At 39.8% G+C, this 18513-nt stretch overlaps 2 protein-coding genes across 3 annotated transcripts in view; both read left to right on the forward strand.

Annotated features, from left to right (window-relative positions):
- The first annotated feature begins 331 nt into the window (after nucleotides 1–331).
- prtfdc1b (phosphoribosyl transferase domain containing 1b) lies at nucleotides 332–10016 on the forward strand. The gene is made up of 9 exons (XM_010885048.3): nucleotides 332–674; nucleotides 1441–1547; nucleotides 1933–2116; nucleotides 5017–5082; nucleotides 7463–7480; nucleotides 8812–8894; nucleotides 9070–9116; nucleotides 9313–9389; nucleotides 9577–10016. The coding sequence occupies exons 1-9, from the start codon at nucleotides 624–626 to the stop codon at nucleotides 9622–9624; spliced, it is 681 nt and encodes a 226-aa protein (XP_010883350.2). The 5' UTR covers nucleotides 332–623; the 3' UTR covers nucleotides 9625–10016.
- A 2553-nt stretch (nucleotides 10017–12569) lies between these two features.
- The window catches only part of arhgap21b (Rho GTPase activating protein 21b), a 49603-nt gene continuing 43659 nt past the window's right edge, over nucleotides 12570–18513 (forward strand). For both annotated transcript variants that reach the window (XM_020044747.3, XM_010885007.5), the window contains exons 1-2: nucleotides 12570–12777; nucleotides 13579–13789. In XM_020044747.3, coding sequence (XP_019900306.3) covers nucleotides 13718–13789 — 72 coding nt within the window. In that variant the 5' untranslated portion in view covers nucleotides 12570–12777; nucleotides 13579–13717. The remainder of the gene's footprint in view (nucleotides 12778–13578; nucleotides 13790–18513) is intronic.

Genomic DNA, 18513 nt, shown 5'->3' on the forward strand with positions numbered 1-18513 from the left:
TGCACAGTTATGCAACCAGGTTATTGTAAGTTTTTTTTTTTTTTTTTAATCCCCTTGAAGATTTCAGTTTGTTTTTCAATTGAATTGTTCTCATTATAGGTCACATTAAAAGTGAAAAACGTTCTGACATGATTTATTTTTCTCATTTTTTTAAATCACAAGAACCTTTAAGGGGTGAGTAGACTTTTTTATATCCACTGTACATCATTTAACAGGGGTCCCTCTTGTGGTCAGAAATAAACAAGTATCTCTGTTCAAATAGATTTTATTACCACAAGATGGCAATGTTAATACTTTTTTCAAAAATTCAAAGTTGAGTTAATTACTTTATTTTATTGAAAAACGAGCACTTGAATATATGTTTGTTCTACAATCTAAATCACAGTGATGTTACTTTTGTTGTTCTTCAAAAGTTATGGCCTAAACATTTATATATTTCTTTTGTCAACTCTTCGACAGGGGAATAATCCATTTTAGCTTCACGCATCGCTTGTTTAGTAAAGAGAACATTCTTGCACAGTGGCTCAACTCGTCATTCACCATACCCCGCCACGATCTAAGACTGACCACCTCTCCGAAAAGCAGTTCCACTTTCAGAAAAGTGGTTTCATGGGAAAACCAACATGGCAGAGGAATTTACCACCAAAACTGTTCGGAAAGACGGAGGAATTGTGGTAAATACTTTTCAATTGGCTGTGAACGTCTAATAATGTGTTAAAACGTTGAGCGCAACAAAGTAACGTAGCTAAACATTGCTAAGTGATTGTACTCACTTCCATGGACGGAGTAGTCAACTGCACATTAATAACAACTGATTGACCTAATTAAGAAGTGCATCAATAGCCTACCAACGTGGCTAGGGCCAGGGTGAATACCTACAACAAACGTAACCCATTTGATGGTTACGTGGTTATTACAAAAGCCTGGTAGATAGTGGCTAATTAACTTTACTTGCACAAGTTGCTCTGAGCTGTAATTATACAGGGAAACAACGTTACAATGTAAATGAATACACTTAAACGATTGCAGTAATAACTGCAATACAAGTGCAGAATGTTGCAGTGCCAACGTCCAAAATATCACAGTTAACCGTTAATGTACTTTGACTTAAACTATTATATGATTTGTAAGGTTATTTTGACGTTTTTAATGGTTACGTCAATTACCGTATTCCAGTCTTATAAGATTTCTACTAGACTTCCTTTGCAAGATTTTCGTAGGAGATAAGCATCCTATGGAATAGCTTATAAAACACTGGGGTTGAAAGTAGTTTTATTTAATTTTTTTACCTCAACTTTTTATATCACATTGCACATGTTTTCAGTTTCTTTCAAATGCTTTCATACATTAATAGCAATAAACGAAATATTGTAAAAAGTTACCTCAAGATTTCTTTTGACAAGCAGCTCTAATGTTTTGCATTCATGTGTTCCTTCCTAGATCAATGATGACTGGCCAGGTTACAGTTTAGACCTGTTTAACTATCCTAAACACTACTCTGGGGATTTAGAGTGTGTCTACATCCCACATGGTGTCATCATGGACAGGTAAACTATTTACCTTAGCGTTAATACAGGAGGTATATTTCTACAATCCCAAACCAGGTCTTCCACTTTTTCACCATATTGCCCTACAGCAGGTGTGGGTGGAGCAGCCTGTAATGTACTTTGGGGAGGGGGGGGGGTTCAACATGTCCAAACAGTTTACTAAACAGCAGCCAGCTAGGGTTCTGACTACATGTACATTGAACAATTTTAATGCACCTTCTTTCTTACTATGGGACCACTGTTAAACGACACACCTTTAAATTGCCCAGTCCTTGCATTGGTGGTCAAGCCCAGGGGAACCGGGACAAGGAGACATTTTAAAGTTATTATTGGGACATTGTCACAATTAGGGACAGCAGTTCTTTGACATTAGGTTTTTCTGCAGGACAGAACGGCTAGCCCGCAACATCATGGATGACCTGGGCGACCATGACACGGTGGTGCTGTGTGTCCTGAAAGCTGGCTACCAGTTCTGTGCCGACCTGGTGGAGAGGATCAAAGCACTGAGCCGCAACTCAGACCACACTCTGCCGATGAGTGTCAACTTCATCCGCCTCAAGAGTTATGTGGTAAGGCCCCAAATAATCCACAACATAAAGAAAGCCTTTATGATCTACTCAGTCATAAGACTTGGCGAAATCGGACTTTTCTTTCCTGATGAAACTGTCACAGTTTGAACCAAATCATTCTCGGTTGCGTGTTTGCCTTAACATTGTATGGATGTCTTTATATGGAAATGTCCTACTGGTGTAGCAAAGGGCAATGAAATATGAGAACTGCTTCCTAGATGTTGGGCTGAGCTATGTGCTGGGATGGATGTTGAGTAAGTCCACAGGTGAATGTAGCTCATGGAGATGTGTGGAGTGTACTCCTCAACCTCACACTTCAGCTCCACTAAACATTGCCTTGCCGTCAGCCTTGGGTTAATGTGACAGTCTACCTGTGACACCAGAAACCCAGCAAAATCTAAAAATAATTTCCATTCACAAGACAGAATTAATTTGCGTTTTAGCCAGCAAGAACTGAACCTCAGCAATTCATGAAACCTGAACGCTGCCTTGAAGGTGACACAGTGCATGCAGAATAGCAGCAATCATTGATTTAAACGGGGACATTTCTTAATGGCTGTTGGCAATGCTGACACTCTCCACCTCTAGTGTATTTGTGGTTTAAATGGGGAACTGGATTTTTAGATCCATTCATGGTCTTATATTTTTTAGAATATAGCTTCATGAATGTGTTATGTGCTTCATTTTGATATAATGTAGGGTGAGTTTTTGCCTCCATAGCTCTGAGTGGTTGTATTCCACGAGCCCAATCCCTCAGCTTATTACAGAAACAGGGTGTGTGCTTTCTTATTGTAAAGACAAAAAACATTTATGAAATACTCCAGTCCGGTTTTAGATCCCATCATAGTACTGAGACTGCACTCGTGAAGGTAACAAATGACCTTCTAATGGCCTCAGACAAAGGTTCCGCATCAGTCCTGTTGCTTCTTGATCTTAGTGCTGCTTTTGACACTATTGATCACTCCCTTCTCTTAGAGAGACTGGAAACCCATATTGGGCTACATGGACATGTTCTAACCTGGTTTAAATCTTATTTATCTGAAAGATATCAGTTCGTTAGTGTGGATGGCATATCCTCTGTCAAAGGTATGCTTTGGAGTTCCTCAAGGCTCGGTTCTGGGCCCATTATTGTTCTCACTATATATGCTCCCTCTGGGCGATGTAATCCGAAATCACAATATAAGAACATATAAAATATGTCTCAAGTGTTGCTTATTTTCATCTTCGAAACATTGCAAAAATTAGAAACTTTCTATCAAAAACTGATGCAGAAAAATTAATCCATGCTTTCATTACTTCTAGATTAGATTACTGCAATGCTCTTCTCTCTGGTTATCCAGACAAATTAATAAATAAACTTCAATTAGTGCTGCACACGGCTGCTAGAATCTTAACTAGAACAAAAAACATTTAACACATTACTCCTGTCCTGGCGTCCTTACATTGGCTGCCTGTTAGGGTTAGGGCTGATTTTAAGGTTTTACTCTTAACCTATAAATCAATATATGGACTTGCTCCTACTTACCTTGCTGAAATGATCCAGCCATACATACCTACACGTAACCTTAGATCGCAAGATGCAGGCCTTTTAATTGTACCTAGAATTTCTAAACAAACAGTTGGCGGCAGGGCCTTTTCTCATAGAGCTCCACTCCTGTGGAATGATCTGCCAATTAAGGTTAGAAATGCAAACTCAGTGCAAACTTTCAAGTGTCTACTAAAAACTCATCTCTACAAGCAAGGTTTATAATTAGGTGTAGCCTGGCCCGGGGGCGTGAAGGTGACCAGTAGGCTTGATACTGTCCACCCTTGCTGTCTTGCCAGGTGGGCTCTCGTCGCCACTGGGATGCCCTCCCTCCAATGCCTTTCGGGGGAAGAGTAACTGGCTTTTTGTTGACTCTTGTGCAATTGGGCTGTACGCCGCTAGCAATACTCGGCCCTCATTCAGGGGAGTTGCGGTTGGTGGGTGTCCCTTTGGTTGATGCCTGGCAATGTGGTTGGATTGATTTCCTGCCTGTTGGGCCCTGTCCGGGGCCTCCCCCGGGTAGGGCCACAGTGTCACCGGAACCCCCGTCTCAGTTCCAAGGTGTTACGCTGCTATATTATTGTGCTGGGGGATATGAGGGATGTACTACTAACTTTTCTCAGTCTCCTCCAGTTTGAAATTTTAGAAGGAGATGAGGTCCTGGTCCACACCTGCGGATTACCTGGTTTGGGGGGCCCGTTGCTGTCCCTGTCCTTGTCCACCTGGTCATACTTCTGACCTAGTCTAAAATCAAATAGACTCTGGATTTAGCCCAGAGAAATGTATTTATTATTCCAATTGGTCTCTTAATATCTCACCCGGCACAGCCAGAAGAGGACTGGTCACCCCTCTGAGCCTGGGTCCTCTCTAGGTTTCTTCCTAAAATTCGACCTTCTTAAGGAGTTTTTCCTAGCCACTGAAATTCAACACTACTGTTGTTTGCTCCTTGGGGTTTAAGGCCGGGTGTCTCTGTAAAGCACTGTGTGACAACTGCTGTTGTAAAAAGGGCTTTATAAATACATTTGATTGATTGATTATTGTACCAATTGCAGTTTCACACAGATTCCCCTGAAATATGTTTGTTTAAGAAGCGGGGAGGACAGTCATGTGTTGTCTGTGATGCAGAGGTCCCAAGTTTTGAGGCCAGATGTGGCGAATTGGAAGGTGTGACCTTCTAAGCATGTTGTGTGATGACCTTTACACTGGAATATACAAAGCATGTAGGCCAACAGGGCCCTTATACAGTACAAAGTTTACACATTGTATTGGTTGGCTATTTGTATTCATGTCATATTACTGAAACATTTTACATCACACCTAACCAAATCCAAACATCTTCCAGTTACGTGTATTTCTTTCTTCCACTTTCTTGTAGAATGACCAGTCAACAGAGGACCTCCACATAATTGGAGCGGAAGACCTCTCCTTCTTGACTGGAAAAGTGAGTTGCTCTGCTCTGTGAATAAAACATGTGACAGACATAGCATTTTGCATTAGCAGATGTTGTGTGAGCCTTGCATATCCATATATTGGCACTCACTTAAATAAGTCAGGCAGCAGTAAACACAAAGGATGCCCCATTCTCCCTGCAATATCTCTATAACAAGAATAATCCTTGACTCAGGTTTATCCAAGAGACATTGAGTGTCATGTATGTACAAATGGACACGGACATGAATGTACGAACAGAGACAGATCCACTGTCTCCTCTCTGATTTCATTGTGAGAAAACAATTGATAAGTCTTGATAGCAAGACATGCTGCCTAGTTGTACTTATTGTGATCTGGGAAAGATTTGGTGTCTCTAAACAACCACAGTGCGGCAGGCTTTCCCACATTCCGCATTTGTTCTTTTCTCTCACTATCAGAAACACTTAGTCATGTTAAAAGGAATACACCCTAACATTTACTCATTGTTTAGGTGTGAGCAATAGACAGCATTCAAACAAAATACAGACCAAAAGTCAACAATACAGATAGAATACAAATCTCATGGAAATCTGTGGTTACATCTGACAATCTACTATTTAAAGAGGGATTTATCCCTCTTTAAAAGTGACGTGTGGAAGAAATGCGTTTTCCGATTTCTTTTTTATTCAACACAATTAAAAACAGACAGAAATTGATTTGTTTCATGTATTATTATTTATTTTTACAACTGAAAATACAAAGAAGAGACAATGGATCTTTTTAGACTTGTGATGAGACATTAGCGACATACACCATTTTTCTTTTGCTTAAATAGCTGGTGAGGACATACTAGAAATATGAATATTGTTCATTATCTTGGGAGAACAAAACAATGGCTTTGTTAGTCACAAGGCTGCAGTACCAGGACCTCTAATCTGTGAGTGTGCATGTGTTTCTGTGCATTTTTGTGTTTAGCTCTTAATGAGATCAAAGGTCAGTGAGGGAGATGCTGCTGACATATACAGCTGATACAGACACAGAGACATAAACAGTTCCCCCAATGGCACTTGTACAGCCTGTCGTGAACTGTCTGTATTTGAGTAATGGGGCGGTGATCTTATTGCTCAGCCTATTGCTTATCTACACAGAGTGTTGGGTGTGAAATAATTTAGACTGACCAAGCATTACTGTTTTTTGATACAGACACTGGCTATTGTTCAAAATGTAAAATTGTGGATTGATATGAAGCAATTGCTGCCTGTACTGGGGAAAGTTGGTAATATATGTTCTACCTCAGTTATTAGCTAACAATTATGCTAACTGATCATTACAGTGTTATTTATGTCACATCTACTTTGTATCCAGTTTACACTGTCTGGATTGAGGATTAAGGTTTGTAAGTCTTCACTGTCTGGAAGACATTAATGACACTACTGAGACCCAGACAGACAGACAGAGCATCAACTTAGCATGGCTTAAGTTCTGCTTGACTGCATCTTTTATGTTTCATGTGAATTGATAGTGGAGCACAGCCCTACCTCCACATGTAGTTTAATTTGTCTTCTCTTGATTCTTGAGAATGACTTGGTTACTTTGGTTCCTTAAGCACACAGACTCTTTTCATGTCCACGCTAAATTGCAGACATTGCAGGCAAACAGAAAAAAACTCAGACTTGCTAGTCTGAAAAGCAATGCTGTCTTTAAACATTCCTTCTGTAGTCCCTATGTGAAGTAATACATCACATATCTAGCATTAATAATCAGGAGGAGTTGGCCGCTGGACAACAGGGCGGGAAGCCCTTTTTTTTTTTTTACCAGATGCCAAAATGATTGGCCCTCCTATTTCTCTTCTGGGCCCTGCCTATGTGGAGGAAGAGTGGGGAGCTGGTCATTGACTTTCGCCATATTAGGAATGCTCATTTCCTCTGCGACTGGAAAACATTTGAGGGAAAACACTCATTCATTATTAAGCTCAGTCCCAGAAGGCACTTGACCCTAATTAAACCAGGTTGTTGTTGAAAATGACTGTTCTCAGTCAACTTACCTGGTAAAATATGGGTAAATAAAATAGAACAGTGTCCTACTTCCAAACCCATATCCCATCAAACAGGGGGCTTTCAAAGGATGTCGCGAAACCTCCTGACTTCGTAGAGATGTTCTAAAGGCTGTTTTGTTTACATACTATAATGTCCCATTACAATAGTCTTTTTTTATATTCCAAAATGAATATTTTATGTGGTAATGGAGTCTCTAGCGTATTTAAATGTAGAAAATCTGTGGAGCACGTCACTCAGGTCATGTTATCTTGGTATGCATGTGCAGCACTACTGTGGTGGATTGAAGATAAGTTCCACATTCCTTTGCATAACTGTTTCCTTTCTTTTTTCTCACTGACATCTGCTTGAAAAAAGAACGTCCTAATTGTTGAGGTGAGTCAGCGTGCTTTTTTATTTTCTCTATTCCATCAATGCCTCATACACCCTTCCATTACTCATTTGGGTGTGAAGAACATTTTATGGCTACGTACAGTGAATACGAGCTTTATTTATGGCAGACCGGACCAGAGAGTAGTCCTTCCAGACCAGAGTCTTATTCATTAGGTTAAATAGACTGAAACGGGCAAGGACTGCAAAAACATATCCAATCCACAAATGCTTGTTTTTGTTTTCAGTTTCAAGGACGAACATTACAGTGGTCCCTAATGAATACGACCCTGAATTGGATCTAGAATCAAACTTTCTTAGTTCAACCATTACCGAAGTTTGATTATCCCTTCTGAGAATTGTTAGTGAAATGCTCCTCTCGGCATTTGGGATGCTATTATGTCTCTATCTAGGGAAGACTTCTTTCTAAAGCTAATCAAAGCGGTACATTAATACATTGAATACTACTCTGAACTAGACATCCTTAGAACAAGCATGTGAATACAACTGTGTTGGGAAGTATTCCATGCAGAGAGATAAACATGAACCAAACTGTTACACAATTTTAAGAATCAAAATAAACGGTACTACTAATGTAGAGACCCACCTATCATGTAGGTCTGTCATCACAGCAGTATCCCTACCATGGTCTATGTACTCCTAGTATTTGGTTCGCTGCTGTTCTTGACTATGATTAGAAAGATACGCACTTTCATTTAGTCTTACCCTCATCTATATCCGACTGAACTAGCAGCTCTGCAGGATGTCATCGTAGCCCAGCAATGACTTTGACCAGAACGGCTGTCATAATGCATGTATTGCATTTACAGTTAATGGTGAAAGGTGTTCGATGTCACCCTCCTGGCTCACTCGCACAAACACAAACTCACACACTCGCATGCATGCTAGGACGATTAAACCGCGCCATCTACGTATGTGTCACATTTTGAAAAGTGGACGTACAGTAGAGCTGTGATCAGCTGACATGAACTAACCCAGACAACAAAAGACACCAGTGTTGTCCAGGTCTCTGGGAACCACACCGGGCTGAACCCAACACAACACAGTTTCACCAGAGGTGTTAAGACTCAGAAGAGTTTCTGCTGTACACAGGCGGTTCCCTTTTTCATTGTGGTTTCACTCTTCTCAATGTGGCCACACACACTTGCACGCTCACACACACCCACCCACACACACACAAAAATCCTGCCACAGTTTTTGGTTTTGTTAATGATATACCAGTAAGCCCTCAGCTTGTTGTATCTTTTTCCTTTTGAGTGTTAACAGCCAGTCACATTGTCCTATTGCTATACTTCTGTGTTTTTTGTTCCCCGCAGGCCATAGTAGACACAGGCAAAACAATGACTACACTCCTTAAACACGTGGAGGCCTTCAGGCCCAAAATGATCAAAGTGGCAGGGTGAGTCTTGGTATAGATAGAACCACCATTACGGACCTGTGGATTCATGCAAAGTCACTAAATGTTCTCTCCTAGTCTAGAAATAGAGACGGGACAATGAAGCTGAGTTTGTGTGTGACGGGGGAGTACATTGGGGATGTTATATGCTTGGGTTGACATTTTCTCTCTGTTTCAGTTTGCTGGTGAAGAGAGTGCCAAACAATTCAGGATGTTTCCCAGATTGTATGTAGCAGTTCTATACATTTATATTCATTGTTAAAATGTTATACAAGAATGAGGTGTTCATTTGACATTACCTGTAACATTATCAGTTACAGTAGGTTATCCCTCAGTTATCAATGGTCTGTCTACAAACTGAGGGGTTGGTTTGTTGTTTTGGGGTTCCATTGCTGCAGTGCTAATCCCTTTTCTATTTCAGATGTTGGTTTTGAGATACCCAATCATTTTGTGGTTGGATATGCCTTAGACTACAATGAGTATTTCAGAGACCTCAATGTAAGTTCTTACTCAATACAGATTGATTTTCAGTGACTTGTGTAGCATTCTCCTCTTCCTGAAAATAGTTCATCAATTGCCATCTACTTGGTCCAAACGGATATGATTAAAATAATGTCAAATGATTGGAGAAATGTATTATGGTAAAGATCTGTGATAGTTGTCATGTGACTTCCTATTCCCACAGCATATCTGTGTGATCAGTGAAAGCGGCAAGCTGAAATACAAGGTCTAGGAAGTGATGCTTATAGGATTCTGCATAAGAGAAGTGTTTCGACAAGAAGCTTGCACACTTCCCCTGAGAGCACTGCGACAACTGTTTACAGACCCAAAGACCTTCACCCATCCTCACTGCTGGTTGGCCACAATCCAGTACAAATCAGAACACTATGAGGAGTAACCATAGATTCACCATCGGACTCGATGCATAATAATCGTTTTTCTAACAAAGCTGTGAACCTGTAATGTTCATTTACAATTTTAATTAAACCTGTCCATTAGAAATATACAGAATATAATTAATGACTGGAAATGTTAGCCATGTTTTACTCATTTCAAGCTGACTGCTGTATCTAGAACATATTTTACCTCTGATAAAGTGAAAAGATTAAAAAAGACGGAAACACATTTCATATTAATTTGTATTCATATTGAACAGGGGCCCCAATGTAACTGCCTTTCTGTTAAAAGGGAAGAATGTACTTCACTTCCACTGGCAATTTCATTTGAATTACTGGTTACACTTTTATGTGGTACAGTTATTCTATCAACAATCTGTAGGTAAGCAGTTTATTGCTACAGTTATGGTTGAAGTTAGGTTTAGAAGGGTTAAGGTCATTCATAGGAAATAGTTGAAAAGAAGTTAACCTAGTCATTTTAATAAAATTGAATCTAACCTAAATGAATGAAGTTTCCTCCTGGTCAGAGGGAGGCTGCTAACCAGACTGAAACTCTGTCTGCATCATGTCTTCTTGAGACACAGCTGGGTGTCAAGCTGCTGATACATTTAGTTCCAATGTACCAGTACCTTACTAAACCAAAATAATGGTGGGATGATAAGCAGTAATGTAGTACACCATAGTCATAGCATATTTGTCAGCTACTGTCACATGATAACAAAATTTGTTTTCCTAATTTCCTGTCCTTGGAGTCCTGCAATATTCCCAGTGCCTTGGTCTTACTGTAACCACCTGTTGTCAAAGTATTGCAGTATTTTAGCTTCGCTCCTTAGTGGTGAAGAGGGAGACAGCGTTACAAGGTTTCAACTCACTTCAGCAGACCTGGAACTTGTAAAGGAAAAGTAGATTAACAGCTGAAAGATTAAAGAACAAAAGAGCAATTTGTGTGTGAACTGTTTGGCTCTTTGTATACCCTGACATATGATTCCAGTGTTTGAGTAGCTGGGACAAGGAAACCAAAAGGTTTCACCGGTTTACCTGTGTGTCAACTCCTAATGTCATAGATTTGTGATTGCCACTCCAGAGTACATTTTGTAACAGGCAGATGATTCATCCAAGAGTACTAATATATATTTACTTATTCCAGATGTATATGAAATTATAATATGCCCTGTTTGTTTTGTCAAACATTTGTATCACCTCTAAAATACTATCAGCCAGGCACTCCTCTGAAATGTCCTGTTCATTCACTATTCACCCATGTAAAAATGCCCACATCCACCACCACAGCCCCTGGCAGAGCCATTAGAAACAGGACTCTCAGCCAATGGAATTGAAACAGGCAGTCAATGGAAGCAGAACTGGCCAGGCAGGGCAGTATTGTAAAGCCCAGGCCAGGATGACCCCCTTGACAAAGGCCACCAATCCCAGGAACAGGTGGCCCCTTCTGCTGGGAAGGAATGAAAGGGACATTTGTCTGGGTCCTCAGAAACACATCACTTAGAAATCCCTCCTTTCAGCTTTGTATGTGACAGTATGTGTGTATGAGTGTGTGTTAAAATGTAACATCATAACACAGACCATGTCATTTGAATTCCACCACTGATCTGTAACACATTAGATCTCATAGACTGTTATTCCAATGTAATTCAGTATGAGAGTCCAGACAGTTTATGTGCCAGCTTTTACTATGCAGGAAACCAAAGTGGGTAATGACGATTTGTGTTAGATGGTAGGTAGGGAGAACTGTGTAATGTGTGTGCTTATTCTCTCATTCAGTGGGAATACATTCCACAGCCATTGCCATCCACATGCCAAACCTTCCTCGACCCAACTTTGAACCAGCCACCATGTGACTGTTATAATCTTGCCAAGCAGTTGCTGTTGTTGTTTTACGTGTGTGTGTGGACGCTCTCACCATCTACAGGGTTTAAAAACACTGAAGCATTAGTTTAACAGGAAAACACGACTTCGGTTTAGTATCCATTTCAACCTGTAAACAGGATTTTGGAACTATGCTCAACTTTTTTGCCTACAAAATTTGGTTAGTACATGTGGTATGTGAGCAAGATAGTAAAACCTGACAAATCGATCCCAATACGTTTTTTTTGCAGGCCCCTATTTGACACAATGTGATTTTAGGTTTAGGGGTGGATTTAGGGTAAAACATGCAAATGGGCATATTGTTACAATTTACTGTTAGGTTTAAGAATTACAAGATAGGGTGTTAGGCACCAGGGATGACTTAAGTTTAGGCATGAAAGTTAGGCTACTGAGGTTAGGTAAGAACATTGATTTCTCATTTTCCTGTTCAGTCCCCAAAAGGATTTTTTTAAATGTGTGTGTGTGTCTGTGTGTGTGTGTGTGAGAGAGAAATACACATGGTCAGGTCAGAGTGGTTCCATTGTGTAGCTCACACTGGGTAGCTCACAGTTAAGCAGTTTGAACAGCAAACTTCTCATCCCATAATGTCTACTGGAAAGTTAATTCAAGGTGTTCTTGACATATTTTTAAATAATTATTTTCATAGTTATTACGTAGCTAGCAGAAGGTAGATTTAAGACTTCGTTCATCGGAGTATAATTACTTTGTTTGATTGCTGAAAAGGTTCTAAAAAGTTCTGCTACATTGGAATAACAAAAACACCACCTCTGTGCAGGAGGTTCCCTTCAGACCATGAAAGGAATCACACGATTGGTTAGAATTCAAAGCAGAACTTACTAAGTGGATTGTGATTGGCCCGGAGTGGCTCTAGCCAAAAGAGTCTTGGGATTGGGAACGACTGGACTGGAAGCAAATTTCCAACTTTCAGCAGCCGCATGTTTCCCCGGAGCGCTCCCCGATTTGTGCTGGGAAACTTTATAAACAACCTTTTCCTCAGGATATGGAAATATGATCCAAACTTACACTGTGACCTGAATATTTTTGTTTTGTTTTAATGGGAAATAAATACTTTTCAAAACAATCGTTAATGTCGATTTTCACAACAGGTACGTTAGCATGCTAGTATTGTAGCTAGTCACATTGCACACAGAGGTAGCTAGTTTTATTATTGCGAACGACAAGCTAGAATAAGTTGGCTTGCTAACTAAGCAGTTTCCAGATACTGTTAACTAGTTTCTTCGTAATGTATTATGTAACTAGCTACAGCACTGTACTGAAACTAAACTTATGAGAACTCTTATGCCGTGTCATCTGCATAATTGTAACGTTCACTCACCCCACAACTAACTAGTTTTTTTTTGTAGAGAAAAACGTTGAGTTCTTTGTATTGGTTGTAGACAGCTTTACGTTGTTAGCTGCTTGAAGTTAGCCCTCATCAGCCAGGACAAAAACAACTTCAGCGACCAAAACATATACATTCAACTTTCTCATTTTTACACATGCCAATAAAGTTGAAATATCATGTTTTCGAATAAATTCTTGTTAAATGGCTAGCTATTTGCGGAACAAATTTAGGCGACTAATGGTATGTCTGATATGTTTGTCACCTTATCTGGTTGGTAGCTAAACGTTACCGTAGTGCGATACCAGTTAAATTAAATTAAATTAAGTTAGTTAATCGAGCACGATAACAGGGTGGCATGCATTGCTTTTCTTGGTCCTTTTGCCCACCTGTTGGTACGTAATGTAGCTAGGTTATGTTAGTTTTCCTGGTAAGTAAGAAAGTAGATAGAAACCGAATGACTATAGTTTTAAATCCAACAATGTGTAGAAATAATGTGCTGTCTAAACACGTGTATTTGTTTTTGTAATTGTGAACTAATGCAAATAATTTTTTGTACATACAGCTTAGCAATTTGGACAAACCACGAGATCAAAGATGGTGTTATGAACTGGAGTGACGAACCTTACTTAGGACTCAGCTGTCCGGGATCTATAGCTTTCGATGTGGGCACTAAAGGATTGTCGCCTGTTGTGTGAAGTGAAATGATGGCGTCACGTTGGAAAGGGCCATGCGATGAAGATGAAGAGAGACCGACCAGACCCTCTTTATGCGAGGTACATAGCTAAGCCCCAATCTCATTCATGCCTTAAATTCCAACAGCTTACCCACCTTTAAAGGTTGTTTTTGGGTGACCCTAAGTTATTGTCATGGAAATTGGGGTCCTGTAGGTTATTCATTAGATCTTCCTCCTAAGACTAAACCCATTTCTGCATTTATTTCTTGGTTTTGACCCTGGGGACAATACCTCATTCAATAACATGCATTTGAATGCCAAACATCATATCAGTTTCCAGTCAACCAAGTGACAACTGAGTGATTTTATTTTGTGTATGTATGTTTTTCTACCATGTTTTTAACCATTGTGGCAAAGGCTTTTCTGAAACCGTCAGAGGCTGTTGGCTTTATCTGGCCTATTGGGGTGTTGAAAATGAATCTCCAGACTTTCATGTCATAGCTTATCTCTCTTATTATCGCCGGTCGTGTACCCCCATTTTTTATTTCTTCCTGATTTCTGTCTCACTTTGTTCCCCGTTCTTCAATTCCTCTCCAGTATTTTCACATTCCTTCCTCTAGTTTACATAAATCCTGTATTCCCTGCCCCTCGTCATCATGTCTTGCCCTCACTCTCCTTCAGTCTCCCTCGGCATCTTTATTCCCTCATCCACCTCTCTGGTCTCCGCTTTTCATTATTATGTGATGCGCGGGTGTGTGTGTGTGTGTGTGTGTTCTTCCGGTGTGGTGTGAGTGACATTACTAAAAGGTTGGACAATTCAGCCCATCTTCTTTTACCGGCTATTATTACCCCAGTTGTTTTTTGTTTTGACGCATATAAGAGAGAAAGCACACGTGGTAATTGTAGAGATCCCTCACTTTTGATGCCAATTGAGTTTTTTTTCCAGAGACCTTTTCTGTTGGAACAAATATTCAAAGCACATAAAGACAGTTGAGTGTGATGGTGAGCTCGCCTGTGCCATCCTCATTACGATAGGGAATGGGGAAGTTTTGGTTTCATGTGCCTCATACATTTTGAGAGCATTACTCCTGAGGTTTCAGACAGCTCAAGTTTTGTCTTACTGTTCTCTTTTTAGTTTGATGTCTCTGTTTATACTGTTGGTCGCCTGTCATCTGAATGAAGACCTTTGTGTAAAGGTCTTCAGCCCAAACTTGTTTACTGGAAGGTCACCTATTTAAAGAAATGCAGATTTCTGGACATATCACTGGCATGGCGTCCTCTTATTTAATCACATATTTAGCTCTCCATTTCAGTCTTTCCTGTCTCTATTGAGTAGCAGCTGAGAAAGAGGGGATGTCATTGTTTTGCTTCACCAGAAAGCTGGTTCTATTTAGCCTGGATCAAGAGAAGGAGAGCAGAAAAACAGTATGGCTGCACATTTAACCACATTTTATTCATATCAAAATAGCAATATGGACATGTGCAATATTCATATCACAAGGTCATGTAGTTTTTGTCCGTTTACTCCATGTTTTTTTCCTCTTACGGCTGCTTCCTGCATCCAGGCCCTGCCCCCTGGAACTTAAGCAGTGCAGTTCCTCCTCCCTGTTGGATCTACAATACATTTACATGCTGTTTTGTTAGGTCATGCTATTTCAAAGTCATCCGATTGCAAAAGCAAATTGACAAGCAGCAAATTATTCTGTTTTTAATTTGCCTAACTGTTGTTATTTTAGTTCAATGGCTAAGCTATTGTTTTTCATTTTATTTTCCGAGCTATTGGGGTTTTTTGTCCACCACTATTAACACTTTAAAACTAGGCCAGCAGTTTCATAGAAAAATTGAATGTCCTCATCTTTTAGGATTTGTATCCTTGTAATCAGTAGGTCCCTCTCAGCAGCGTCTTGGCTCCTAGGTTAATTCATGTGATAATTTAAGGCTGGAAACCCCCTGGAGTTTGTCTCAGCAAGACTTGTTGGAAATTGACAGGATGCTGAGAGGATTTGGTGAATTGATTTAGGAACAAACGCATGAGTGCTATGCTATTTTTTTGTTCTTCTACCCTTAATAGTGTCACTGACCCTTATCTGAGGGTCAGGCTCACTTTATATATAATAACTCTTGTCTTATTACAGCTTGATGACACATCCCTGACTTTCAATTAAAAAAGGACAATATTATTCATTGTTGGCAGCAGTGGTAGAGATACACCGTCTACATCAAACCTTTTCTTTTTCTTTGCTTGATGACACATCTCTGATTTTCAGTAATTGTTGGCAGCAGTGGTAGAGATACACCATTGCTTGACAATGTCAGAGAGTAAAGAGATGGGGGGGGGGGGGGGCAAGGTGGTTTCCCAGTCATTGTCAGAGCAGGTTCAGGTCTTCAAGTGCTTTTTCACAAAGTCAGTCTGACTCACCTTAATGAACGATTTGAAAGGAAATAAGGCAATTCTACAGAACAAGCAGTTAATGTTAGGAACAGTGGGTAGGCTAGGTGTTACCTGATCTTAACTGCAATGATTGTTACTATCGATATATTGGCCAGCAATCAGTATCGGTCAATTAAAAGCAAAATATGTAATAATTGGTATCCACGGACTGTGTTAAAATAGCAGATTATTTCTGCCCATTTGTGCTTTTGTCTGAGTAGGTGTCTGCTCTCCTAATTGTTATCATATATTTTTGCTTGAATCATGTTTCCTATGGTTTTATTCTTGTTATTCATTCACAGTCTAAGCCTAACTTATTCATTACATTTGTATACATTTTCATAATGTATAGTTACAGCAAGAGATTGTGTATTTTCATATGGTTTATCATTTTTTATTGTAATGATTTACAATGAATGTATATTTTTTATTGGAATATAAAGAAATATCACTTTTGTAATTAGAAGCAACATTTAATGCCAGGATACGCAGTCACAGAAATGACAAAACATCGGAATCGGCCGATTGTGTTATATGAGTGTTTGGAACTGGAGCAGGCGAGACATAGTGTTGCATCCAGAGTAGGCTTAGCTATTCTTCACAGTTAATGGTGTCATTAGGGTGAATGGGTTGTTTTTCTCTGAGGATCCATGGCCAGTAAAGGCTCTACTTGGCGGATCACTTTCTCTTCTCTCATGATCTGTATTTTATTAAAGTCCATGGCTTAACTCATTTAGCAGCTATTTACAGAACATCATATGGTTCTCTGATGAATATTGGAAGGGAAATGGATCTTCAGCTGGATAGAGGATGTCTCTTTCTGCCTGTGGGCTTTGGATTGTCTGTTATGTTTAGTCTCTGGGGTGCATTTTTAGATTGGGTAGTTTTAGTTATGTTGTTCAGTTTCTCTTCTCAACCGTGTAAAATGTTATACTGCCGATTGTCAAAAGTGTAATTCTGTGAAGTGGTCTGCTTCCTTGCATAATGAAGCAAAAGGTCTCCCTTTTTAATGGCAGTGCTAATCAAACAGTGGAATGGTATAAACTGACTGAATTAATTGATGACTGCTGGAAAACGGAATGTTTCAATTAGACATTGAATGAATGGCCAGTCCAATGTCTCCAGGTTGAACAGTTTGGGTGTGCATGTGCACAGTACTATTGTGTAGGTATTTTGAGGGGTTGACACATCCGCATTGGCAAAAACCAGCTGTCATGACCTTCAGCCAGGGTGTGTGAGTGGAACTGACTGAAGATCCAAAGTGGCTGCCCTTCCTGTGCCAGGAACAACCACTCACACTCACATTTATGGCACAGGTGCCCGGCTGTCACCCCAAGCTCAATCCTGCATGTCTCGGGCATCTCCCTTCCTTTGGGGTAATGTCATGAATCATACATTACATATTTATGACTGAAATATCCTGCTGCAGAATAAAATTAAAATAAACCACTCTTATGCATTTGGCCACGTAATGTATACACGGTATCTGTGGGACCCTGTGGTACAGAAGTTATTGTAGCTTTAGCAGTACGAGACTCAAAACACCACAGGCGCTCTGCATCATTATCTAAGGCCTTTCACACTGAGGTGCTTAGTTGACAGTGGATGTGGTGTAGAATGTGGCAGCCCACAGAGAGCTTTACTTTTCCGCAGTTTAGGAGGGCTGTGTTTTATGTATTTAGACCTGATGTCATGTGGTCTGTGCAGTGTGTCCTGGCTTGATGTCATCGAAGGCTCTACACAGTTGTGTCAGTGCTTTCATGTACTTGTGAAAGATTAACTCATGAGAAATTACCAAATCCCTCCTTTGTATGAAGAAAATAATAGTTCTTTAAAGGTCTGGTCCACACAAAACCACACATTTCTATGATAGATGCTTTTAGATATTGCAAATATATGACAAGTGTGTTTGTTTGGGCAATTCAGCATTTTAAACTTACTGTGAAAAGCTAACAATTAACCTAAGTGAAATGTGTCATACTTAACTTAAGTCAACCACAAAAACCACACTGCACTGCTCTCTAAGCTGGCAGACTATGTATATTGTTACAACAGTGGCTAAGTAGCTAGAAAATAATCCTGAAGGCAGTATGAGCAACAGAATGAGGAGGAAGTTAGTCTATATTAATCTAATGGTGCACTGTGTATTTGAAGGAAAGTTTAATCAAAATACTTTCATGACAATATAGACAAATGGATTGATGGCTTATTTAGTACTATACAGGTAAAAGTGTTAAGAAATTGTCTTATGTCAACAGAAAATATTACTGTTTTGTGTTACTACAACATTTTCTGATTGTACCGACCGACTCCTTAGTTAAATCCAGTGTAAAAAATATTATTTTACCCTTTAAAAGAACATAGATACAACAAATGAATAGGAAAAAGTCAGT

Source organism: Esox lucius, chromosome 3 (assembly GCF_011004845.1).
Source record: "Esox lucius isolate fEsoLuc1 chromosome 3, fEsoLuc1.pri, whole genome shotgun sequence".
In the NCBI taxonomy this organism is placed as follows: Eukaryota; Metazoa; Chordata; class Actinopteri; order Esociformes; family Esocidae; genus Esox; species Esox lucius.

Excerpts from the sequence above, each read along its gene's own strand:
- prtfdc1b (XM_010885048.3), top strand. The coding sequence starts at position 624 with ATGGCAGAGGAATTTACCACCAAAACTGTTCGGAAAGACGGAGGAATT. Across the intron at positions 8,895-9,069 it reads AAAATGATCAAAGTGGCAGG|TTTGCTGGTGAAGAGAGTGC; the intron begins GTGAGTCTTGGT and ends TCTCTGTTTCAG. Across the intron at positions 9,117-9,312 it reads TTCAGGATGTTTCCCAGATT|ATGTTGGTTTTGAGATACCC; the intron begins GTATGTAGCAGT and ends TTTCTATTTCAG.